The sequence below is a fragment of the Didymella exigua genome, assembly GCF_010094145.1.
Source record: "Didymella exigua CBS 183.55 unplaced genomic scaffold M421scaffold_1, whole genome shotgun sequence".
Lineage (NCBI taxonomy): Eukaryota > Fungi > Ascomycota > Dothideomycetes > Pleosporales > Didymellaceae > Didymella > Didymella exigua.
Genome location: NW_022984775.1, coordinates 1,050,829 through 1,075,113, shown reverse-complemented (window position 1 = coordinate 1,075,113; position 24,285 = coordinate 1,050,829). Strand labels below are relative to the sequence as shown.

Genomic DNA, 24,285 nt, shown 5'->3' with positions numbered 1-24,285 from the left:
ACTTTTACGAGCCAATTTACCATTTTGACTCCCCGACACATCGAACGCCCTCTAACAATGTACCCCGAAGCTAGTTGCACTCAACCCCGCGAAACCTGTCTCGCAAGAAAGTCTTGTTGGCGTGGAACTGGAAAACGTGGTCTCCGGCCACTCTGATTGTTCCAGATCATGAAGCAGTAGTAGTGATGCCCGCCGGCAAACTTGTCCAAGTATCGAGCGGTACCAAATAGGGGCAGAGTACGAGGTCGCTGGTCTTGGCACAGAAGCTGCAGGATCAATTGCTGCACGGGACGGCTCCTGCGACGATGTGCAAGATTCAGCGCCGATCCCCTGGCTGTGCAGTGGAACTGCCGCATATATACTGACGATCATGGAGCATTGTGAAACGCGTCTCTACGTGACTTCTAACAACAGCGCTGTGTCAGCACATGGCAAGCATGCCGATATTAGTCTATTAACCATCATCACAAGTTATGATGTAACACAACAAGACGTTGTGAAATTCGTAGATTCATCATAGTATATCAAACTCCAAAGGCTCTCAACCTCTCGACACGAGGGAGGCCGTCAATGCACCACCCGACCAATTCCATGCTATGCTGTGGTACTATCCAGTACAAAGAAGGTTATCAGACAGTCTAGAAAGAGAACAATGAGATAATGTCTGATTCGAAGAGGTAGTGGTTGGCTATATACATGAGCAGCCACTAGCGAAAGTATGAAGCTAGCGTAATAATGAATATTTCGAAAGAATCGAAGTGCGGGAGCACGCCTTCTTTGGGCGGCTCAACCTCAAGTGTGTGTGAAAGCGACCAGCATGTACTGCAGTCTCGGCAGAATCATGTCAAGGGCCAACAGACGTTGGCGGCGCTGTTCTACACACGTGTGCTGTATCTTATACGGACAGCACATGCATGTTCGCCTGATCTGGTGTGGCTGGAACATGGAAGGGGTTGAAGGCAGTAGTCTTGCCTTTGTGTGCAGCCATTTGTAGACCGACGTCGCGCATGCGCTCTGCACCTCGTCCTGGAACCGGCGGGCGCTTCTCCTTCGTGCTCTTGCGGTGCTGCTTTCTGTACAACTGCTCTCTGCGTCGCTGCCTCTTCTTCTCGAGACCGACCTGGATGTCGATAGCGCGACGGACGGGCATGTCATTGGTGGTGGTCCCCTCGTCGTCGTCATCGTCGTACTCCAGTGGGTTGTGATGTCCAGTGATGGGAGTTCGAGGTAGCGAGGCAGATACTGTCAGGGCTTGTCGCTCGCCGATCCCGCCAAATTTGATGGACATCTCTGAACGTTGGCGTGCCGCCAGGATGTTGGCAGAGCCTCGTCGAGATGGGGGCGGTGAGCGGAGGCGCATGGGAGCTGGAGAACGGGCTCGCACAGGTGACTTGCCAAAGAGCGCACGAGGAGGCGGTGGGGAATGATGAATGGCCTTCTTTGTAGGCGGAGGTGGAGAACGGTGACTGGTTCTCTTGGTGGTAGGAGGAGGTGGTGAGCGATGTACTGCACGCTTCGTAGGCGGCGGCGGTGATCGGTGCACAATGCGCTTGGCCGGTGGAGGTGAACCAGGTCGCTTTGGCGAGTGAGCGGGAGGGGAGCGCTGCTTCAAGGTATCTCTACGACGTCCACGCGGCGCAGCGCCAATGATGTCCATTCGTCCGTGCATCATGAAGTAGTTATCACTTTCAGAACGGTTCTCAATGTCGTCTACTTCGTCCTCCTCATCGTCCTCAACGAGCTCAGGATCTGAAGCTGGAAAGCTAGGATCGATGTCTTGAGGTGCAGGCTTGTGCTTGGCTGCGCGGCGGCGTTCCAGGTTCGACATGTAAGCCTCTTCCGCTGGCCTATCCTCATCAAGAGTTCCACAAACAAAGTCGGTGCTGTCAGGAAGTTCTGGTTCTGATGCGCGAATGTTCATTGGCTTCGACTGCTTGCGCTTGATCGAATGGCCTGATGGACCGGCTGCGCGCTGGCCACGCTCCCGCTCGAACATCTTGAACCCATTCTTCCGACTTTCTAGAGATCCAATGGAAGACTCGGAGACTGTGCGGTGATTCTTGGGTCGAAGATTGCCAATGTGATCGACGGACGTAGCTGCAGTTGAGCCTCCAGGGGCCCACCAGTTGTAGTCGGATCCAGCGTCGCTCTCATCGTCGGAGACTGCGAAGCCTTCCTCGTCGTCAGTCTGAAAGCCCTCATCGGTGACATCGCTGTGGGCATCGCTGTTGTCCTCATCCTCGTCATCCTCGTCGTCATCCTCATCATCAGCTGCGTCATCGTCATCATCGTCATCATCGTCATCGTCCTCCAAAGCCTCCTCTTCGACTTCTTCGACGAGTTGCCGGAGATTGTTTTCAACCCGAAGAGTGTCGCCAACAGTGAGTCTGTTTCGATGACACGTGATCTCTTGCGTCCATTCCTCGACCTCCTCTTCCGAGCTTGCGAACTCGTGGAAGCGGAAAGCTTCGGTGCGAGCAAGTTCCGAGTTCTGGCTGAGGCGGCGTGTCCGATCGACCATCGAAACCTTGCGGACGCTGATGGGAGAATTGTTGCGGATTGTGGAATCAGAGTCACGGTGGGCTCTCGGAGATGGCTTGGGTGACACAGGTATCTTACGTGGTGGGGGTGCGGGACTGGCAGGACGACGGGAGGTTTTTGGCTTCGAATCTGCTTCTGTAGAGGTCTTTGGCGCAAGACAGGCGAACTTGATGGTGCAAGGACGCTTTGCTGGCTCCTCAGCGGCGGGTGCGGGCATTGTGGGCTTTGCGCAGGCGAACTTGATAGTGCAAGCACGCTTGGGAGGTTCCTCGGCGGTAGGAGGTGTCGCAGGCTTAGCCGGTGCCTCCAGTGGCTTCTTCTCCTCTTTCTGACCGCCGCACGCGAACATGATACACCTCTTCCTGCCCAACGTCGCCTCGACTCCCTGTTCACCAGCAGGCGTTTCCGGCTTGGGTGCTGCAATGGTATCGTTCTCTCGTCCGACAAACTTTAGTCGCTGCTCTGAAGGCTTCTTCGTGAACGGTGGGAGCATAGTGTGGATTATGGTCGAAGGTAGTGGCGGGCTAGGTGTACACGTCCTTGTGCCCGCGCTTGTGAAGCCTTCGTCGCTGGTCAGGCCGGCAGTCGAGATGGTGCTGTTGCTCCACATGGAGATGCACGACATGCCACGAGGCGGGTCCCTGTCGGAGTGGTCATCCACGGGCGAGCTTGTGTTCGAGGCGGATTGCAACGCAGACGTCAAGAGCGATGTCTTGCGGTCGATCCCTGGTTTTGAGGAGAGCTTCGTGAATGATGACGAGTGCTGGATTTTGAGAGGTGCTGGTCGTGGCGTACGCCTTTGTTCCGGAGGTTCATCGACATCGGCCGGTACCTCCTCTTCTGCTGCCATGGTCGGTGGTATTGTGCTGGGGGTTGTCTGCATTGTGCTCATTCCCGCTGCACCCGTTCTCCCAATGTGATCCTGCTCGTTCGGCATGTTTGTTGGTGGGTGGTGGGACAATTATGTGTGTGTAGGAGTAAGATGCTGCTGCTATACGTCACTTGGAGACGCACTTGCAGACTCGCGTCGACGTCGATCGCACACGTGGAGTCCAAGTGTACTTGAAGAGTGGAGAGTCGTGAAAGAGTCGAGTTTGTGGCAAGGATACGCGGCCGCGTGGTAGTATTACTGAGTATATGGATAATGGTGGTGGTGAGGTGGGGCCCCAAAAGGACGGCTTGTTATAATATGAAGAACAACATTGTAGAAGTAGAGTAAAATGCTCGGTCCGGAGTGGAATGAAGTGGCAGCTTCACTAGGTGTCACAGCTGTCAAAGTTGGGCGGCCACACGTGGGGAGGGATGCCCGGCGAAGATGGTGTATGATCTTCAGACACGCTGTGGCAACGGCGCCAGGATGCCAAAAGCTGGCGGCGATCTGATAGGTGGGCGGAATGGGCGCTCAGTACAAGCCCCCGGGCGATTGCGGTGCTTGCGTTGGCTGCGGGGCGGAGTGCTGCGCGGGATTTGGCGTTGCTGGCGCGCGCAGTGCAGTGCAGTGGCTGCTGCTGCGATGCCTCGAAGGTCCTGAAGAAGGGAGAAAAGGAATTTGATGTGCGAGGGAAGCGTTGGGTCGGATGCGCTAGAAGTTTATGCCTCCCCCACGGAGGAGCGTGCAGCCAATGCAACGCAGAGCATTGGCAGACTTTGGTACGGCTCGCACAAATGCAATGTGCGCGCGGGCTCGGCCTGAGGCGAATACTGTCGAGATTACACGAGCAAAACGACATCCGGTGAGCAAGCGTTCTCGACTTGCATTAATAGCGGCACGTAGCTTCCCGACGGGCGCGCTGACAGTGCTTTCAATCTTACGTCGATGCTGCTGGACGTCCTCTTTGTTGCCATCGTTATCCTTTGTCAGCAGCCTCAACAGCGCCATCGTCACTTTCCTCAAATGAACCCAAAAGCAGGTTTCCTCCTTCGACAAGAAAAGTTACGCAATTCAGTGCGCAATTGCCCATGCATCGGAACAGGACCCTGATTTACTGCCGTCCTGGGTTTCTCAAAAACTCCATCCAACCGCAGACGTGCAGACGAGTCCGCGCTAGCGATGAGCAGGCACCCGAGTCCACCGCAGCCTTCCTGCATCGTTGAGCACCTCGAGCACACGCGTGCAGCGCATCGTCGAGCGTGTCTTTGGGACGAGCTTCGACAGTTTCAGCTCTCCTGTCTGACCTTTGAACTTCACATGATCTCTGTCTGTGCCTCAAAGGCTGCTCACCTTGCCGCTCTACGGAGGTCTACACCGCTGTTCACCGCCTTTCTCCCTCTCCCTACTTTCACGTTGTCCTGCGTCGGGCCTGGTGGGTCATCTGACGCCGTTTGCTCTGGGACAGCTCGCTAGTTGCGGGTTTCCCGTTTCATCTACCCACTCCCACATGCTTCGCCGCGCCATCGCCTGCAGCGTCTGGGAACAGGGTGCGCATTCTCCGCATCTCGTTGGCAGAGCCGTGACAACCCTTGTCTTTGTGGTTTCTTGGGAAGCGCCTGAGCCGGCTTGACCTCGCATGAGCATGCTCAAACATCGTGCACTGCGGGGAAGTGCCTGCTCTCATGACTTCCACTAAAACCCCCTCGCCCGTGTTTCAATTTTGCTCATGGCACGATTTGACGATTCAGTGACCGTGCAGTGATAAAACGACTGAGATCTGGACAACGGTAGACCATCTTACGGTAGGCAAGTGATTGATGTTGAGGCGGGGTACTGCATCTAACCGCGAGCATGCTAAACCACGACAAGAACTCGGAGTCTCGGATGCTGCGCCAGGCCTTACTGACCAGCAGCCAGGATATGATGCCGTGGTTAAATTCCACTACTATCCCTTATCCGACTGTGTGGATGACGTCGCTTTGATCACGATACGACATCGCCGCGCTCCAGCCTCCTACAAACGGGCCTATGTTTCCTGTAATTATCACCCATGTCAAGAGAGGTTGACAGCAGTTGCAACCCCACGCTTCGAATCACAAGCATAACTCCTCGCTCCACTTGGCAGGGTACCAGGTTACCCAGGATGGCAATGCTCCAAAATTGGTTTCGATCATTTGGTGATCTTATTGCCCGAGCTTCAGTACCGTACTTGATCAATATGACTTGGCAGTACTTCGACAACACGAATTTGCTGCTGATCAAGGGGTATGAAGCATTGAACCTGGCACTTTCCGTGCCACCTCAATAGAAGGACGAATTGACAGCCATTCCATTGCACGGTCTCCTCAAGACTATGCTTCCCCACAGTACTCCCTCACAATGTCACTCCCGCCTTCGACACATCACCAGACTGCAATTCACGACGGCATGAACAGCCTCGAACGACCTGTCGTCCTCTCCGCGTAGCACAAACACAGCCAAGCATTCTCTCCCTAAACAGTTCTCACAGTTCTAACGCCTCCCCTACTCCCGCTGCACAACCGTTTCGCCTTACACAAACATCTTGAAACCTCGCACAAAGCACACAGACCCCCTTCTCCGTGCCAACCAAACATCGACCAAGCACCACGCGCACACAGCCAAGCCTTCTCCAATACAGAGCCAAGCGAGCACCAGAGCTCCGCGCAGGCTATGCGGATCGCTGCGTCCGCGCGTCGTTGCACGGCCGAGCTGTGGTATGGGGCGGGCTAGTGTGGGGAGTGGGTTGCTGGCCGACGTGGCAGCCGGTTGTGGCATGGGAGTGCTCAGCTTGGCATGCAGTTGCGCTTGTGCCTGCGTGGAGCTTTATGCGGCTATGCGCTGTACATGTTGATCAGCAGAGCTTTGCAGCGACTCGGTATCTGTCAGTGCATATTTTCGTGGGGTAAGTGTTGCAACGGGGGTTGGCTGTGTAGTGATACACTGTAGAATTCTAGAGGGTCCTAAGACGATCGCCATAACGCTATGCTTCCATCCGAACGCCTGTACCGCGCTTGAACACCGTATTGAATAACAGAAAGTGCGATTTTTCCTTAACACTCCAGCCCACTAGACTGAGGGGGGATTCTCAGCGGCCTGAGCTCCTGATTGTTATTCCCCAGCTGCCTGTCCGGGATTGGAAGTTCCCTCTTCCACGCATCCTTTACAAATTGTAAAGTCCGCTCGAAGACAAGCTTCCTCTCCTTCCTCTCGTGCTTCCCAACTGCTATGTCAGGGAACTGCGTCCAGCCGTGTCTGCAGCCTGGGGCGTGCCAGACTTCAAGACCGCCGTTGGTGTCGACTTTGGGATAGGGTGCGCCGCCGTCGATGCCGTCCCAGTCGTGCTCGCGCCCGTCGCCGAAGCGCACGTGTCCGTGCCATCCACTGCAGTTCATCTTGTCGACCCAGACGTCGCTTTGAACGGCGAGGGTGTCCCTCTCGGGAAGGACAAGGAACATAGCGGCGTTCTTCTGGATATTTTCGGGATCGATCAGGCCAGGGCTTGCTCGAGGGTGTGGCCGTAGCTTTTTGGGTAGGTATGTAGGTCCCATGATCGAGAAGAGACCAGGCATGCGTGGTTTGTCAGGCGCCTTGTCGTCGCCCTTTAGCGCGTTCGGTAGAGCCTTCATGGGTCGTTCGTGAGGTAATAGGCGTGCGTCTAGCGAAGGGTAGAATAGGAGGAGAGGCATGAAACGAGGTCGAGCCTGTGGGGGAGGTAAAATCGTCGGCCAGGGATGTAGTGGGTTGTCGAGTATTGTAGGTGCTCGGTTCGGTGGTAAGAGTGGTGACATGGTTGCAGCGGGCGACGGTCCTCGCGATATCGAGTTGGAGCGCCCCGTGTCGGACTGTAAGAGATCTGCACACGGAGGAGCTGATACAGCCATGTTCAATGCGATGTTTCCACCTGCTGAGAATCCTGAGATACAAATCCGTTCTGGATCAAGCGTGATGGTCGTGACATGCTCGATGTGAGGAGGTAGTGGCTCCTTCTTCTTCCTCTTGTCGGTCCTACTGAGCGTGTTCGTGCGCATGATTGTATAGTACCGCTGAATCTCAGTCCTGAGGTATTTGCCAGCATCCGTTATGCTGTCCGTATCGAGGATCGCAGACAGCACGTCTTCGGCATCGTGTATAGCGGCGGGGAACTGGTGAAAAGGTCCAATGCGGTATGACACAGAGATCACGACTGCTCCGAGCTCACGCGACATCATCGAGGCATACGGTGCCTGCTCGAGCGGGCTGCCCATGATGAAGCCACCTCCGTGAAAGTCCAGCACCACTGGTACTCTCCATTCTCCCGTCTCTGCTCGCCGCTGGTCCTCATTTCTTTCCAGATCGACTGGTGCGGGTGGCACAAAGACATAGAGTGTGATGACGGCTCCTTTTCGACTCGGTAGATTGACGAGAAAGGGGTGCGGGCCCTTGGGCGAGGTGATGTGGAGGATCGATAGGGGCACGAATCGAGGGATCTGCACGAGAGCTGTTCTCCAAGCAATGCTGAGGGGTAGGCCGAAGAAGTAACGCAGCGTGTGCAGGTAACCGCTCATCGTTGCGAAGTAGCGAAAGGATAGCGACTGACGCACATGGTCCTCAGATGATGTTGTGGGTCATGTAGGCGTTGAATGAGCGTTAGATGGCCGAAGCTTACAATTGTTTGAGGCCGCGCTGGTGCCATATTTGGAAACCGCGGAGCCGCAACGTGACGTCAACCTTGAACGCGTTCACTGCTTGCAAGAAAAGACGAATTGTAGCACTAGCCTGGATATCCGGGGTCTTCGGATGGAATAGTCGAGTCTATTGATTCCTGAGGTCCACAACTCTACGCGCTAAATGGCGAAGCTTCGAGCCAAGCTTCGACCATCCGGCATCGGTCCTAGAAAATGTCTGTAACACGATGGACAGCGGACATTTGCAGATTTGATTGTATTTGTTCTAACTATTCAGTGCGGCGACTATGTGGTATCTTATTAGTATCTTATGTGAAGTCCGCCATGCATCAAAACACTACGCAAGAGAACGCGGAAGCCCTTCCAATGCACCGTCCCAAACATTATGCAAGAACCAAACAGGAGTGAAGATACACTCGCGGATGTATAGTGGAGATGTGACGTCGATCACCAACGTAAAAATGAGTGTTGACAGACGCATACGCAATGCAAAGCTAGACCCGATCTTCTGCAAAGTCAAGCACCTCGCAGTCGTCTTCGAAGAAACCCTCCTCACCATCCCTCTTGACCCGTCGTCGCCTGGTTGTGACAACGACTTGCTCAACTTCCTCTTCATCGTCATTCAGGACCATCTTGTTTTCAATCCTAGCTGCAACGCCAGCCACGAACTCATCTTCGTCTAGATCGTGAGCGTGAGTTGCTGACGACGAGATGCGGATAGCCTCAACATCCTCGCCAAACAGCCAAGGGGCGTTGTCGTCTTCATGATGAAGATTGCTAGCAAGGCTGGGTGCTGTGAAGGGCTGATGCTCACTGCTGCTTTCATGTACGCTGTTCAGCGGGCGCGCGTACACGAAACGAGTGACTCGGCGGTCGGTGTAAAACGGTTGGTACGGCGGGTTGGTCTCAATCTCAGAGAAACTCAGAGGTGCCAACGCTGTGGCTGATCCTTTGACGCCTTGGGCAGCTGTCTTGCGTGGTAGGGCTCGAGGGAGCCATTCTCCGTAGATCTCGTTGACCGCTTCCTGCTCGCCGGGCTGAGGGTAGAGCTGCTCAGCAATAGAAGGAGGGAACGGCGTGTCTGGTATAGCAGCGAGCGCAAACTCCACAACTTTTCTCTTCAAAATCGAGGTCGCATTGGGTAATTTGCCTTTGCCCGTAGCAGGTCGCATCTGAACCCTCCAGATCTGCAGAATACCACCAGATACCAAAGCGATAGATCCTCGACCCTTTCCGGACAGCCATCGCACGCTATAAGGCTTAACACCACTTGGTGATGCAGGCAGTGCGATCTTATTGTCTCCGGAATGGCGGATATTGTTGATGGAGTTTCCTACTCCCACAGCCACAGCCTTACTGGACTTTGCACCTGCCGCAGGAGTCATGCCGAGACTGCTGAACGTGAAGCGAGAGCCGTTGCTAGCAGCTCGGCCACGTACAGCATTGAAGAAGGGCTTCGCCGTGCCATTGATTGCTTGCATTGCAGACCCGACTGCGCCCCCATTGCTTGTTGGTGCCACGTCCTCCTTAGGGTTCGCTGAGCCTGTTGGGCGCCCTCGTCTATACGGTGGCCATTGAAATGCTGAGGCAGGCATGAGAAACATGTGCACTGTTCCCTTTTCTGTGATAACGGCGACTTTGTCGATTCGAGGAGCAGACCAAGCTACATCGACGGCATTGGCAACCGTAATGCGACTGAATCTGGCGACTTGTCGTACATGTGGCCCGAGTGCTTGCTCTCTGCTGGTCTTGCGTGCTCTTCTGTAGTTGACTCGCTTGAGGTCCCATACTTCTTGAAAGTCACCCTTCTTGCTGACTGTCATCAACATCAGGCCAGTCGGAGAGAACGACAGCAAGCTGCAGCCGCTGATTGCAGAGAACACTGCAATTGGATGTAAGGCACTCTTACTCCGATTTTCCTCGACCTCGACGAGTTTCTGCAAATCGTGTATGGCGATGACAGTCGTTTCCTGTCTTGGCTGAGCTTGATTGTGCCCGTGCGTAGGAGGGAAATAGTGTTGCATCGGATCCTGGTATGGCAGGTTGTTGGCAGTCCCCTTGTTCATGTAGCTCTTGAAAGCTTGCATGCCCTTCTCTGTGGCCCAGCGTGCGCCTTGGATTGCAACCTGAGTACCCTCCCTTGTCAATCGGTTCAGGAGGCTGGCTGCTTCTGGCGCATCCACGGCACAGTTTGGTGCCGGCTGAGTTGGCGCGGTGTGGTGTGAAATGCCTGGTGGCCGCTCGTAGTGCGCAGAAGTCAAAGCTGTGCCATTAACTGGACACTGTGAGCTAGATGTAGGTGGAGCTAAGGCGAGCCAGCGATCTGAAAGGGAGAAGATTGGCACGCCGTACTTCTCGGGTGGGGCGTCATCGTGGCTGCCGTCCGCACCGCTGGACGCGTTTGATGAAGTGACCCGCTCACGAAGCTGCACAGAGGTCCAGAGTTTGCCTACACAGCGATAACGCTCCCGGTGATCCTCGTGCCCTTTGAGATATGGGGCGAACACGAATACTTCTCCACTAGCACCTGATGATACGACCACGAACTCGCCATTTGCATCAACCACCAAGTCGCCAACCGGAGCAGGAGGTTGAAATAGGGGACTTCCAACCGGAACAATCAAAGGTACCAGAGGGCTCTCGTACAGTATGGCTAGCCTTGTTTGCTGTTTGAGGGAATAAATCTCGACTGTTGTCTGATAACCACTGACTTGCGTCGAAGAGTCGTTGCTGGATAGCCTGCTGGGAGACTCAGAGGCAGAATCGTCGATAACTGACGATGCGCCACTGCCGCTGTGACTGCTGCGGCCCTCCTTTAGAACCGGCCCATGCAGTGTCAGTGCAATCAAAGGTCTGGTGCTTGCTAGAGGATCCCTCCTTAGGCACCAAGGAAGGATCTTTGCGCCAATGACGGCGCCTCGCAAGCCTTCCAAGCGTCCTACAATATCGAGCTTGCCCCTTTCCACTCGAAAGACGTCCAGACCACCTTGTGAACCAACCAGGAGAACATTCTCCGTTGTTCGCGCGGACTCGTCGCCTCCCATGCTCAGCGTGTCAAAGCCGCAAAAGTGGCCTGCCTCGCCCGGAGGGATACCACCATCTCGCACTCCATCCAGCCCAAGGTCGAGCTCAGGTGTCCCGTAGAAGTGCGCTTGTGGTTGATGTGGGAGGGGAGGGTTCCCAGCAAAGTTCTGAGAGAGTGGCCGCCCGGTGGTGTACTGCGAATACGCGGAGGGCCTGCGATCTCGACCACCAAAGGCCCCCTGCGGGCCAGGGTGACTCATTGGACGTCCTGCAAGTGCAGGCGGTGAGTTGGACATGCTCGGTATGTACAGTCCGTCTCGTGCCCCTGGCGAGCTCTGAAACGTTGGTGGTGAGCCTGCTATAGCTATTCCACCGTTGCCTGGTGAAGCTTGGTTGCCGAAGAACGGGAGTGACTTGGTCCACTCGGTTGTGTATTGAGCTGCGGTCCTGGTGGCGCCAATAGCCGAGAACAGTGGAGAGGTGGTGGCATTATAGTTTGAGGGAGGAGAGGCGGAGGCGAAGCGCTGTGCGGAGGGCGGCGACTTGGTTCTGTCACAGAGTCAGTGGATGCCTGAGGATGTGATGTACACGGCAGCTTACATCTCGCGCGGGTAGATTCTTGTGACTCGGTTCTCCCCGTGCCTATTATCTCGTCCCAGCTCATGTCTCGTCTTACGCCCGCGCTGCTGAGGAGTGTCCTGCACCTTGAGCTGGTTGCGCTGCTGCTTGTGGAGGTGACTGAGGTTCGATACGGGCGTCGTGTACTCGGCTCCGGAGTTCGGCGATGGGCTCATTCAAGTAGTTGGGAGGCGTTTGGCGTGTTTGGTGCAGAGTGGTCGCCCTGCTGCAGGTTGTGTGTGGTGTGTAGGAGCAGGAGTACCAAGCTGGAGGGTAGGAGCGGGTGAGCCCGGCGCGTGAGGTGCCCTGGGTCGTCTAAGACAGGCTGCTGCGTCATGCACCAGCCCGCGCGTTCAGCTGGGCGGATGGACCCTGTATCGTGACAGATAGCCGCGTGAGTGACCGCTATCTGTGCGTCAAATTCCAATACCGCTGCGGTACCTGAATGGACGGTCTTCGGTCCTCTCCGCTATGCACTCGGCGTAGCGGGAAGCTTGTTGACAGTCGATCAGTTGCGGTCCCAGGAGCTTCAGTCGCGTCGGAAGCTCCTCAGCTCACAACGCGAAGGGATTCAGGGAAGTTGTGCAGATCAGAAGAAGCTGGGGTGCTTATAGTGAGCGTCGAAAGTGTTGGGAAGCATGCAGATGTCGTATACGCGGTGCGCAGTGCCCTGTCTGGCTCCCACCGCGACGAGGCACGTAGGTACTGCCCCTCTGCCCCTCTCCCCTCTGGCCCGGCTAACGCAGGTGACCTTTTAGCTCGCGCCGCCGTTTCCGCCTGTAGATAGCATCACGTTTGTTGGGCCATTGCTCTCAGTCGCTCTGCCACGATTGATGAGGCACTCTGTTGAGTCCATCCCCTCAGTCAGCGGCTCACGCAGTCCACTACAAGCCATTATGCATCAGGTCGAGGAAGATGCGGGGTACTGCCTCGAGCTGCGCTGATGACGTCTCGATCCGCCCTTACCCTTGCTCGCTCAACACCTCAACACCTGTAGTCTCATCAGACACGGCTACTCAACTTCTGCCAGTTCGAAAAAGATAGGTCTGCTGCCATTTCTGCGAGACAGGGCGGTCAAGTGTTGAGTGGTTTGGCCTCTAGGTGCCTTTTTGCTTGGTCACTATGGCAAATGCATCTGTTTCCAGGCATCGAGATTGCACGCCTCCGAAGCTCATCAGTCGACAATGTTTGCATCTTCACGCTGATGTGTCACCAGATCTATCTCCCAGATCAAGCAAAAGCAGAATCTGAGTCTATGTTTTCTTCGGTCGAGCTGAGCGCAAGTACTCCAAAGTCTATCCTGTTATTTGCTTCTCTTCGGAGCCTCATGCAGGGTCTACAATCTTTACCGAAATCAAGAGCAACAGTAAGGTTTCAATGGACGGAAATTTTCACCCTTGCGTTCAGACTTATGCAACCGTCTACTGAGATGAAGCAAATCTGTCACCCGGGTTTGTCCACCTATGCTTTTGGTGCACACTACACCGGTCGTGGTCGTACCCAGACAGCACGGCCTATGTACAACGACGTCGGACTGTCTCTTGTTGCTTCTTCGCGGCCCAATAAATACAAGGGGCCCTGTTCTCACGGCGATATGAAGTCAGAACAACCTTTTCAAGGCGTGGACTCTCGACTGAAACCGGCTTGAGCTTTATGCGTTCTCGTAGCTGAGTTCCTTAAATCAATTTTGTCATCGCCTGCAACAATCAATACTATCCCTTCTCTCTGTTAAATTCTCTCGTACTCGTTACACAAGCTTTGGCATCGACCATCCGACCAACGATGACAGTCCACAGGCTCAAAGCACTAGCACTGATACTCTGGCTCCAAACCATTGGCGTCTGCTCCGTGGTCACCAACCTGCCTGAGGTTCCGCACGGCGTCTTCAACGTCAGCACCCGCATTGAGATCCGTGGCACCAAGCATGCCGCCTGGACGGCCCTGACCGACTTCCCCAACTATCCAGAATGGAACCCATTCGTGCGTGCTTCGATCATGGTCTCCTCCGAAAACGCTACCCTCCGAGACCAGTATCCGAAGGAAGGTCGCCGTCTGTTCCTGCGCACTCAGATACCTGCCCTGCCGCTGCCGGTCAACAGACAAACTCCAGACATCAAAGCCAATGTACAGTACAGCTACGAGAACGTCACACACGTCCAGCGCAAGCAAGGACGTCTCGCCTGGGATTTCACACCTGATCCAAACCTACAAGTCGACCTGCAGTCAGAGCGCTGGTCAGCCGTCAGCGACATTGGCCACGGCAAGGTGCTCTACGAGAGTAGGGAAGTCTTCCACGGTGCAACCGCAGAGTATCTGAAGGGTCAGATCGGCGAGGCTCTGCAGGCATGTTTCGATGCCCAGGCCCAAGCCCTGAAGGGTTTACTCGAACAATGTGACAAGTAACAAAGTCGGAACAACTTGTTCAACTCCAATCGAGGCCTCTCGCAATCATGGCCAGGACGAACTCGAGACGAACCCTGCTCGTGCTCAATTTCTCGCCTACGGTTGCGAATTTGGACCGAGTACGGAGATTGGCTTGTGCATGAGATATAGGTTCCATGGAGGTAGAACCCTGGAAATTCTCTGAAAATGTAATACTTAGATCTTTAATTTGAGAAGACAATTATCCGGAAGTTTTGGGGTGGTACCTAGCTACCGTCATGTTTCGTGCTCGTCAAATGCTCTGGCGCGGTTAGTGGCTCGGCCGATGAGACTGATGCAGGCACACGCCAGGGCCCCGTCCACGTTATCGCTGTCGCAATCCTGCAGTCACGTCTCGACATCAGGCGCAAACGCAGGATGCCTTCGAGTCTCACTTCTCTCTTCTGAGCGAAGCACTCGTTCTTGGCTTGTGCGTCTGAGCGCTCAATAGCTGCGCCGTGTCTTTTGATGTCACTCCCTCATTACCACGTTCTTTCCGCAACTCTGCGACCCCGCCATGACCTCTCCAGAGCTGGAAGCCTTCGCTCGAGCGATCTCGAGATGCTTGGGGTGGGCCTATTTCCTTTTCTGGGTATGCCGCAATATTGCAACGGGGAGCGTTATTTGACATGGGCTTACACGACGGCAGTCTGGTAGCTTCTACCCGCAACCGATATCGAATTATACGCGCAAGTCGACGCTCGGTCTTGCAATAGACTTCCCCACGCTGAACGTCCTCGGCTTTTGCATGTACACCATCTCCACAGCCTCGTTCCTGTACTCGCCCACTATACAAGCGCAGTACGCGCACCGACACCCTGAAGCACCAGAGACGACTGTGCGCTTCAACGACTTCTTGTTCGCGGCGCATGGCGCTGTTATGTGCATAGTCTGCTACAGCCAGTTCTTTCCTCGGGTATGGGGGTTTCAGGTTGGGAAGACACAGAGGGCTAGTAAGGCAATCCTGGGCATATTCTGGGGCTGCGTCATAGCGATCGTCTGGATTCTCCTTATGGTCCGGTGGAGAGGAAGGGACAGTGGATATGACGCTGATACCTGGGCGTGGATTGACGTGGTGAGTAGTGCTGCAGCGACGATGCCTCGTATTGAAAATATGTTGCTAACTGATGACCGCAGATCTATGTCCTCGGGTATGTCAAGTTGATCACTGTGATATGCAAGTACATCCCACAGATGTGGGTAAATTACAAGCGCAAGTCGACTGTAGGTTGGAGCATCTACCCTATGCTCATGGACTTTGCTGGAGGGTGGCTTTCATTGGCTCAACTGGTCATTGATTCGTGGTTGCAACACGACTGGACGGGCCTGACTGGCAATCCGGTCAAATTCGGGCTGTCAAATATTACCATTGTGTTTGACATCATCTTCATGCTGCAGCACTACGTGCTATATCGCGGCTCAGAGAAGCACCTGGAGGATGAAGAGGAGCTCGGGGCGTCATGGGACGCTGAGCGCGAGCGGCTGATATCTGAGCGAGTTTCGTAGTTTCGCAAGCATTTGCAAAAGTAAACGGCATATAGCCGCACTCGGCCCGCACCTCGAGATATCCCAAGGTAATACCCTGACAGAGCCTGTAAGAGCTCGGCTGCCCAGACGGCCCTGTGCACGTCTGCACTGGTGTACCCAATTTGGTCCCAAGTTTCAGTCACATGACGTCAGCGCTCGTGAGGCCCTTCCCCAAAAGCAAAATTGCAAACTTTATGAGTTCAGCGAGCTGCGTGGAGAACTTCTCGTGGCAGGCATGCTGCGGCCGGCCAGCCCGTCAATCCGCTTCGCGTCGTGTATTGCCGTAGCGAGCACGTCGGGGAAAGGGGACGCACTGTGCAGACGTGCACTCGTGTTCGCGTTGGGCTGGAAAGCATCTGACGGGTATCCCTGCAGAAGTTGGTGGACAACAAGGCCACAAACAGGGATCGAGCCGAGGGAGAAGGTTTCTGGGCGCGATGGAGGCGCGTTTGGGGCTAGATCCGTTAGAGCATTCGATAAACTGCAGACGGGTTTGCATCTGAAGCTCCAAATCTCGGATCAATTCAGCTCATCAGACCATCTCGATGTTAGCAGAGGTACACGTGCGAGCAAATCACTGTTCACAAACACAGCGCTAGTACCAGCGAAGAAGCGAAGAGGCGCCGTGACAGCTGCAACAACGTTCTGCGGGAGTCTGTGTGCCTTCCATGCCATCAAGTAGTCTCCTCGTCATGGGACATGTCAATCAAATGTCCGCGCATGTTGCGACTTCACTGAGTTGCTGTTTGCTATCAACATGCGGCCTTTGGAGCTGCTGCCATGAGATCTCATTGGCTAAAGAGCCGCGTTGGATTTGCGCCAGGATGGCACGGGTGTTGAACTCAGGCACAGCGCGCTCGAGCTCGAAAGAAGGGACTCGGCTTACGTGCCTTAGAGGCTCGTTGCGCGACCGACCTCCCGCATTTGTGTTTAATATGCATCTCGAAAAGGAATGTCTTCGCTGCAGTGCAACGCTCATTGCCCCTTCCATCAACGCCAGACGTTGCCAATCCGACAGCACAGACAGTTTACTAGACTTTGACAAGTCTACGTGCGTCGCGCCGCCCAACGTCCAGACCTCTCTCCATCAGCGATTTGGTCACTCCTGTGTGTTCAGCGAGACTCCACTACAAACGTCGGCGGTCCAGCAACTTTCTTGCAGGACCGGGTCCTCCCGAGCCATCATATCCACCACGTTCATTGGTCTGACCTTCCACCCCCAGTTCTAAGGTTTGCTAGTCGGATCGTCTCCTTTGTGCCAGATCTGCCAGTGGCATCATCACGCCGAAGCTTATTACCGGTCGTGGCCTAGTTCTATCTGTCCCAGCGTGTCAGGTCCTTCGGCTGGTTTTCTTGGTACGTTTATCTTCATTAGGAATCCTTGGTCATGGTTCCGCACTTTGCGCTTCATGGCTTGCGTTCAAGCGCCGTCAATACATTTCCATCGTTTATCGAGCCCGCCCTTTCTTTAAGCCGCCTATTGGCGTTTCTCTCCCGTGTTTCTGCATGCTATGCGCGTGTTCAAGCACAAAAGAAGATCGGCTCATAGTGTCTATTCCACCACGCAGTCACATCCAATTCCTAGACCCACCGACGCTGCAGTTACCTTCAAAGCTTCCTCGATGGGGAGTGCAGGTGAACAGTCCCCGGCCTATTACGTCGATAGCGTTATCGCTGGAGCTTCCCCCGATGCGGACGCCAAAGTTCACGGGGATGCACAGGGTCCGTTCCATGAACCACTGGTCATGGACTTTGCTACAATGCACGATGGCATAAATGGTTCCAATGCCCCACTCGCGTCCCCTTCTAGCAAAGCAGATGCAAGTTGGCTCTCAGACGACGACACTGCTGCTGCTGCACCGCCAGACATCTCCGTCCGCAGAGACATATCTCATCACGTTCCTTTGAGGACAAGGTAGGCTATAGCAGATGTCACTTGTGCACGGCTGCTGATCTTGGCCAGCTCTAGTGATTTCTCTACCAAACTCAAACGCCGAAGTCTCTTTGGCCGATCTTCACGCAAGTCCAGCTTGACGCCAGAGCCTCCCGCTACACCACACGTCATGCCGGAAACACGACGTCTTGTAATGCCCGAGACTCCTGAGTCTCAGAAGTCATACCCACTCGGCTCATCCTCTTCAAGACGTGGCAGCATAGGAGGTCAAAGTTCAGTCCGGGCATCCAGCATTGGACCTAACACCATGCGCAGCTCTGCCGACTCAGTTATTTCGCTGGATTCGGTAGCTGTAGGTGCTCTTCCGCCATTACAGCAGAAGAACGGTCTCGACGATGGCGACCGTCTCTCTCCCTTGCTTGAAGACGACCCGAAGTCATGGGATCTCGTGGAGCCCGAGGATGAGGACCGCAAAGTGTATTCCCTCGAGGCTCGCTCCGAACAGTTGTTCTCCAAGTCACATCTTGCCGCTATCTTTAAGGACACCCCTTCGTTACTCCGCTTCACCTCGTTCCTCAGCGTAGCACGACCAGAGTCAGTGCCTATCTTGATTTACTATCTCGACGCACTCAAGGCCTTGCGTGCGATCAACTACTCCAATGCAGTCGCTGAGGCTCTTGAGCCGATTCCTGGCCTGGATTTTACAGATACCCAGGCACGCCCGACTGTCAACGGTATCTTGGAGGAGAAGGCGAAGCAGGCATTCGACATACTTGTCCGAGATGATCTCCCAGCATTCATCACACACATATTCACGCAGGTCGTGAGTCTGAGCATATCGAAGCGCGTCACAGGCACATTACCACCCCTGCTTCGCGAGGCCAGCGAAGGACTGGCAGAGGTGTTCTGTCTTACAGATCCGTCAAGGAAGGACAACCCTATTATATTTGCATCAGAAGGTGGGCATTCTATTACTTGATAAGCGCGTTGCTGACAAAGCCTCAGAATTTCACAGGACAACACAATACGGTGTCAGCTATGCCATCGGGCGGAACTGTCGATTCCTTCAGGGCCCGAAGACAAACCGCAGCAGTGTTGCACGCTTCAAGGAGATGTGCATGCAAGGCAAGGAGCACAGCGAAGTATTCTTGAACTAGTAAGCACCGTTGGCATGCATCTCGCAGGCAGGGACTGATTACTGAACAGTCGCCGCGATGGCTCACCTTTCATGAATTTGCTCATGCAAGCACCGCTCCTCGACTCGCGCGGCAATCTTCGCTACTTTATCGGCGCCCAGATCGACGTCTCCGGTCTCGCGAAGGATGCCACAGATCTCGATGCTTTCCGGCACATGCTCGATGAGGAAGATGGTATCGAACAACCCGAGGAGGCGAAAGATGAGTTCCAAGAGCTCAGTGAGATGTTTAACCATGGCGAACTAGATACAGTACGCAGGTTTGGTGGAAATATGCACCGAGACCACCTCGAGGATAAGGACGACAAGTCAAATGGAGTTCAGCGACCGAGGTTGCTCATCCAGGATCAGTCAACATTTGATATTGAGAGCGCCGAAAAGCCACCACCCAAGCCTGAAGGCAGACTGTCTGGGCCATACAAACACGTAAGTCATACTCGACCTTGGCAATGGCATGGCTCTAACAACTGCACAGTACCTCCTGGTTCGCCCTGCACCATCCCTCCGCATCCTCTTCACGTCACCCTCCCTTCGCGTCCCCGGAATTCTCCAATCGCCCTTTCTTGACCGCATCGGCGGCTCAAACCGCGTGCGCGAATCCGTGCGCGATGCTCTCGCCGACGGTTCTCGTGGCGTAACGGCCAAAATCCGCTGGCTGCCCCACGCAGTCCAAGACCTTAGCAACTCATACGAGGAAGGACGACCGCGCTGGATACACTGCACACCACTTCTGGGCGCAAATGGCAGCATAGGCATCTGGATGATCATCATCGTCGACGAGGAGAAGCACACCCAGCCGAACAGGCGCTTCAGACAGGCACCACCTGTTGCGAACGATGTGCGGAGACCGCACTACGCTGGAGCAGGCGGAAGAAATCTCAATAGCAGGATGGACGATCTCGACCAGATGGGCGACGACCCTAGGACTGTTCAACATGACGATTACGGATACAGCCCGGGTCGCGTGACTAGTTCGTATAGAGAACGAAATGGCGAACGCAATGGCGGTGAGCGCAACGGTACCGGGGCTCACAGAAATATGCTTCTCGACGCTATGCGTTCACCACCCAGTCCACGGCGGAGCGTGAACGAGCAGCGCGCAATGAACAACCACTCGAATGCTAATAGTCTAAGGGGCAATCAGTATGGATCGGGGGCCAGTGTAGACTCGTTTCAGATATGACTGCACCCGGCAGTGAGCAGCTCTGATGAGAGCGATGGATCAAACGACGGAAACGGAACGGACGATACAGAGTACAGCGGAGAAGAAGAGCGTAACGCGAGTATCTGTACCATCGTGAGCGAGGGCAGCGGGATCTTGAAAACGACGAAGATTGAGATCAAGACGGAAACGGATGAATCGCTGGGGTCCTCGACAAGGTTGTCGTTGGTAGTGCCAAAGGAGTGGGAGGACGCGCTGCCACCGATAGAGGGAGCACCTTCAGGGCTCTGGAGCATGATGGTCGAGCAAGGGTGGCTGGCGAAGGGCAGGCGGAGCATGCTGTAGATCGAGCATTGGGCGGTAACATGTTGTACCATGCGTTTGTTATATACCCTCTGGGCGGACGTAATGTCTTGTATGTCATCGATATGTTTGTACTGTTAGCCGTATGCTATCGTAATAGACTTAGTATGCAAGTCTTGTCTTTTACCCCACCTTTAACTAACCTTCACCTTTGAGTATTTTCGGGAGTCTGCGGCGGCTGTGGGGTCTGATTGGTCGAACCTCGAACGATGTGAAAGCGAATCTTGCCCCACAATCGTCACCAGAAGCGCGACAACACCCTGACACACCCCATAACACCGCGAACATGGCGACAATCCGCCCCATGCGAACAGACGATCTCCTAAACTTCTCCTCCACAAACCTCGACCACCTCACGGAAACCTACAACATCGGCTTCTACCTCGAATACCTCACAAAATGGCCCGAGCTGTGCCAAGTCATCGAGGGCATCGACGGCCAAATAGAAGGCTACAGTGCGCTCCCTCGCTTGGAGCATCCCCCAAAAACCTGCTAATACGCACAGTCCTCGGCAAACTCGAGTCCTCGCCATACCTCTCCCCCATCGAGCCCTATGAGCCCGTCCAAGCCACAAAGCTCCAACCCAACTACCTCCCCTGGCACGGGCACATCACCGCGCTCACTGTTGCGCCCAGCGCACGGCGCCTCGGTCACGCGACCGCGCTCTCGACCGCGCTGGAGCGCAGCTCTGACGCTGCGGGCGGCTGGTTCGTGGACCTGTTTGTCCGCGCGAGCAATGAAGGGGCGCAGGAGTTGTACAGGAAGATGGGGTATTCTGTGTATAGGAGAGTTGTGGATTATTACAATGATGGCGAGGATGCGTTTGATATGCGGAAGCCGCTGTCCCGGGACAAGGGGAGGGATACGGTTAGAGAGGGGGGCGAGGGGTTTAGGGTTGGGCCTGACGATGTGTGGTAGGGCATTGCACATCGAGTCAAAAAGATTGCCGAGTATTCTGAGATATTGTTGTAGAGGTCGTACGCCGTCGTATAGGAGCGGTACAGGCATCTCATGGGCAGTGCCTAATCGTTGGTCGAGATGTGTATACCCCGGGAAAGGAACGAAGTCTGTAGGCTATAAATGTGTGCAGGTATCTGAGCGGACATATCCGGTTGCATCATCGTTGAAGGCATTGAGTCTCTACTGTCTATACTTTACTTGCGTTTACATGGCATGTGTGACAGTCAATAGTGACGAAAGATGTACAAATGCTATTATGGCATCACCACCTCGATGTTATCTACGTCTTTCTTCAATTGTAGCCTCTCTCTATATCCGATTCGTCTGAGGACCTCGTTCAATAGGACGCGCCTCATTCACAACATCCCAATGCGTAGCGTACTGACTCAGCACTCGTGACGAAGGCACCGGTGACCCCACACTATCTATGCCATCTAGGCCGATCCATTCAATCTCAGACGGGGCGGGTGATGTTGGGATGCTTGCTTGATCTAATGTCGACCGGGGATTATGCTGTGTGGGCTGATCAGGTTGAAACGGCTCTACTTGCTTGACGCCACTGATCTCTGGAGATGGCAGCGGTATGACTGGCTCTGCTTCTTTACGGACGGGTGTCGCACTAACATAGTCGAATGTATTGGGCTTCTCAATGTCGCCTGCGGTCGTCTGAGAGTCGTTGGAGAAGCGAGGTCCTGCGCCAACAGTATGAGATTGTGTGACCGTGGAGCAGCGACACTTGAGATCGAGGGCGAGGAGCGCGGTGGTGCCGAGCCAAAGAATTCTGTGGTTCATCAGCCGTATTCTCTCATGCTAGGTCAGATACTTACACCTGAAGACCAATGAGTACAGAGCTTACGACCAGCACTCCGTAATATGTACGGAACGTGGTGTCTCGCTTGGTAACAAATGTTGAGCAGATCTTGCCGGCTTCGGGGGTGTATGAGCACTGAGGGCTCCACGCCTTTGTCAGGTCGGCAGTGAGTCCAAGACTGACGATCCAGAAAACAAGCATCCAAGCATGCAGGCCCAGGGCAATCCAGATGTTGTCAAATTTCGAGAGAAATGTGCGTGAGACGAGCAGCCAGGATGACACGCCCAGACTGCAGACATTCTGTGCATAGTTTAGCACCTTGGGCTGCTCACGTAGACATCTAGCTTACCACTGCAATGGAGTAAATCAAGACATTGTACGAGATGTATTCGACTCCGTATGCTGCGAGGCCCAGAATTACGAAAGCCAAAATGGTCTGCGCGACGTGCGCAAGTAGAGTAGGAAGACGCATTCGCGAATGCTTAGCTGCTAGTCCATCCATCCCGAGAATGCACAATCAAAGTGTCTTGCTGAGTGTCTCCTGAAGAATCAGAAGACTAAGGGTTGACTGTGGCAGACAGAGACGAGCGGGTTTTTGCGTTCTTGTATAAGGGCATAAATGGGCACCGGTAGATCCGAAACAGTCTCAGTATCCAGAGATAGCCATCCGACCCACTTCGTCACCGAAATCAGGCTGTCAAAGCACAGAGTGAGACTGCGCACGTCTACATTGCCCGTGTGTGAGTCGTGTTGTTTCCGTCAAACTTACCCACGTCCCCACATAGCATGCGGATAGACGCAAGGGAGCGACATGCTTAGTGGCGCGCCCCATGATGCTAGTCATCTCTGTGGGAAGCCATCACAGTAACGGCAGTGCTTTCGTTCTTGTTGAGATGCATACAAGTGGCTAAAAGCGCGACAAAGGACGGATGTTTGCTGTTGTGTGATCTAGATTGGTGCCGAGATAGCGGGATGTCTGAGACAACATGTTTCCAGATCTCTCAAACACATTCTACCACAGAGGAACGTAGACAAACAGCGAGAGATCGATAAGTGGGAGCGCATGCACGGGTGTCGAGTAGATGACTGGAAGGGATGAGCGATGGAAACGACGATGGGTGTGGTAGTTCTGCGTGCAGGGCGGTGTGAACGGGATGGATTGACGGGCGAACGATCCAGCCGAAACAAGCTAGCTGAGTCACAGTGGAAAGATCCGTGGATGCTCCCGCCTTATCTGATGCTCATGCTTTGTCTCATCGATTCTGGACATACAATAATGATGTCTTCATCCCCGCCTAAGTGATATTTGTGTTTGACTCTAGCTCCAGGTCTGCAGATTATATGCTCATGCACACCGTCGAAGGCCTCCCGTCTGCGTCCGAGCAAACATCGCGATACGATTCCATCTTTGCGATGGAGCATCGCAAGACCCCACAGCAAGAATGGCCTCCACTAGACCCAAGAGCCGTTACACGCTTGAGCTATCGGCACATGCCACTATGGCATCAATCTGATAAGGGTGAACGCGTAAACCTTGCGGCTCTTTTAGGACTAAGCTTCTGAGGAATCAACAGACATACGATAGACCAGGCCAGCCTCTAGAATATCATGACTCTAGGAACGAGCCAAGACAGAGTCAAGAACATCCTCAAGGAATACCATGTGCATAGGACCGGCTTGTGGCTTCCAGCGGGTAAGCTTGCCATGACCATGTGCGGTCCCCGACTTCACTAACAACTCCTAGACCACCGCCATGTCAAGGACTGGATTTCAGACATCATCGAACATGTCGACAAGAACTCACAGGACCTTCACCCACATACTTCTCGGAGCCGCTCTTCACAGGTATCGGCGGTCCCAAGGCTAAGGGCAACATGGATAGCGGGGGTGTGAAAACTGGGCAGGGTCATACCTCACGGCCACAGCAACTCGTGTTATCATCTTCATTGAGACAGGTGATGATGACCTCGAACTTGTCTGCTTCCTCGGGATTGGCATGACTGAGGTCAGCACCTGCGATATCACAGTCAAACAAGGAGACCACGTCAAGAAAGGAGATCAACTGGGCATGTTTCACTACGATGGAAGCACACATTACGCGATCTTCCAGAAAGGTGTTGAGCTGGAGGGCTTCCCAAGTGCCGAGAACTCCCAACACAACATTCCAATGCAATCAAAGCTTGCTGTCGTCAAGAAGAGGTGAAGTCGGTGTC

At 54.4% G+C, this 24,285-nt stretch overlaps 10 protein-coding genes across 10 annotated transcripts; 6 read left to right on the top strand and 4 right to left on the bottom strand.

Moving 5' to 3' along the window:
• Nucleotides 1-895: 895 nt before the first annotated feature.
• On the bottom strand, nt 896-3,478 carry M421DRAFT_50487 (uncharacterized protein; the record flags this gene model as incomplete). The annotated part of the gene is made up of 3 exons (XM_033594833.1): nt 896-1,435; nt 1,544-2,670; nt 2,725-3,478. 3 exons carry the CDS (start codon nt 3,476-3,478, stop codon nt 896-898), a joined length of 2,421 nt encoding a protein of 806 aa, XP_033454470.1.
• Nucleotides 3,479-4,517: 1,039 nt separating this feature from the next.
• On the top strand, nt 4,518-5,025 carry M421DRAFT_115929 (uncharacterized protein). Its single transcript, XM_033587248.1, has one exon. It carries the CDS (start codon nt 4,592-4,594, stop codon nt 4,883-4,885), a length of 294 nt encoding a protein of 97 aa, XP_033454469.1. The 5' UTR covers nt 4,518-4,591; the 3' UTR covers nt 4,886-5,025.
• A 1,458-nt stretch (nt 5,026-6,483) lies between these two features.
• Nucleotides 6,484-7,977, bottom strand: M421DRAFT_50828 (alpha/beta-hydrolase; the record flags this gene model as incomplete). The annotated part of the gene is made up of 1 exon (XM_033594865.1): nt 6,484-7,977. The coding sequence occupies one exon, from the start codon at nt 7,975-7,977 to the stop codon at nt 6,484-6,486; it is 1,494 nt and encodes a 497-aa protein (XP_033454468.1).
• Nucleotides 7,978-8,591: 614 nt separating this feature from the next.
• M421DRAFT_50494 (uncharacterized protein) lies at nt 8,592-11,915 on the bottom strand (the record flags this gene model as incomplete). Its single annotated transcript, XM_033594834.1, has 2 exons — nt 8,592-11,670; nt 11,722-11,915. 2 exons carry the CDS (start codon nt 11,913-11,915, stop codon nt 8,592-8,594), a joined length of 3,273 nt encoding a protein of 1,090 aa, XP_033454467.1.
• A 1,606-nt stretch (nt 11,916-13,521) lies between these two features.
• M421DRAFT_51009 (uncharacterized protein) lies at nt 13,522-14,142 on the top strand (the record flags this gene model as incomplete). The annotated part of the gene is made up of 1 exon (XM_033594886.1): nt 13,522-14,142. The coding sequence occupies one exon, from the start codon at nt 13,522-13,524 to the stop codon at nt 14,140-14,142; it is 621 nt and encodes a 206-aa protein (XP_033454466.1).
• A 351-nt stretch (nt 14,143-14,493) lies between these two features.
• M421DRAFT_415263 (cystinosin) lies at nt 14,494-16,018 on the top strand. The gene is made up of 3 exons (XM_033590633.1): nt 14,494-14,752; nt 14,810-15,235; nt 15,298-16,018. The coding sequence occupies exons 1-3, from the start codon at nt 14,678-14,680 to the stop codon at nt 15,664-15,666; spliced, it is 870 nt and encodes a 289-aa protein (XP_033454465.1). The 5' UTR covers nt 14,494-14,677; the 3' UTR covers nt 15,667-16,018.
• Nucleotides 16,019-16,804: 786 nt separating this feature from the next.
• On the top strand, nt 16,805-20,053 carry M421DRAFT_415262 (uncharacterized protein). Its single transcript, XM_033590632.1, has 5 exons — nt 16,805-17,602; nt 17,651-18,540; nt 18,587-18,737; nt 18,788-19,202; nt 19,252-20,053. Exons 1-5 carry the CDS (start codon nt 17,199-17,201, stop codon nt 19,957-19,959), a joined length of 2,568 nt encoding a protein of 855 aa, XP_033454464.1. The 5' UTR covers nt 16,805-17,198; the 3' UTR covers nt 19,960-20,053.
• A 507-nt stretch (nt 20,054-20,560) lies between these two features.
• Nucleotides 20,561-21,461, top strand: M421DRAFT_415260 (N-acetyltransferase 5). The gene is made up of 2 exons (XM_033590631.1): nt 20,561-20,756; nt 20,807-21,461. Exons 1-2 carry the CDS (start codon nt 20,588-20,590, stop codon nt 21,217-21,219), a joined length of 582 nt encoding a protein of 193 aa, XP_033454463.1. The 5' UTR covers nt 20,561-20,587; the 3' UTR covers nt 21,220-21,461.
• On the bottom strand, nt 21,395-22,797 carry M421DRAFT_115828 (uncharacterized protein). The gene is made up of 3 exons (XM_033587247.1): nt 22,422-22,797; nt 22,089-22,372; nt 21,395-22,042 (listed from the first exon to the last, which is right to left on the bottom strand). Exons 1-3 carry the CDS (start codon nt 22,572-22,574, stop codon nt 21,571-21,573), a joined length of 909 nt encoding a protein of 302 aa, XP_033454462.1. The 5' UTR covers nt 22,575-22,797; the 3' UTR covers nt 21,395-21,570.
• Nucleotides 22,798-23,680: 883 nt separating this feature from the next.
• On the top strand, nt 23,681-24,275 carry M421DRAFT_360 (uncharacterized protein; the record flags this gene model as incomplete). Its single annotated transcript, XM_033589663.1, has 3 exons — nt 23,681-23,765; nt 23,817-23,917; nt 23,955-24,275. 3 exons carry the CDS (start codon nt 23,681-23,683, stop codon nt 24,273-24,275), a joined length of 507 nt encoding a protein of 168 aa, XP_033454461.1.
• Nucleotides 24,276-24,285: the final 10 nt, after the last annotated feature.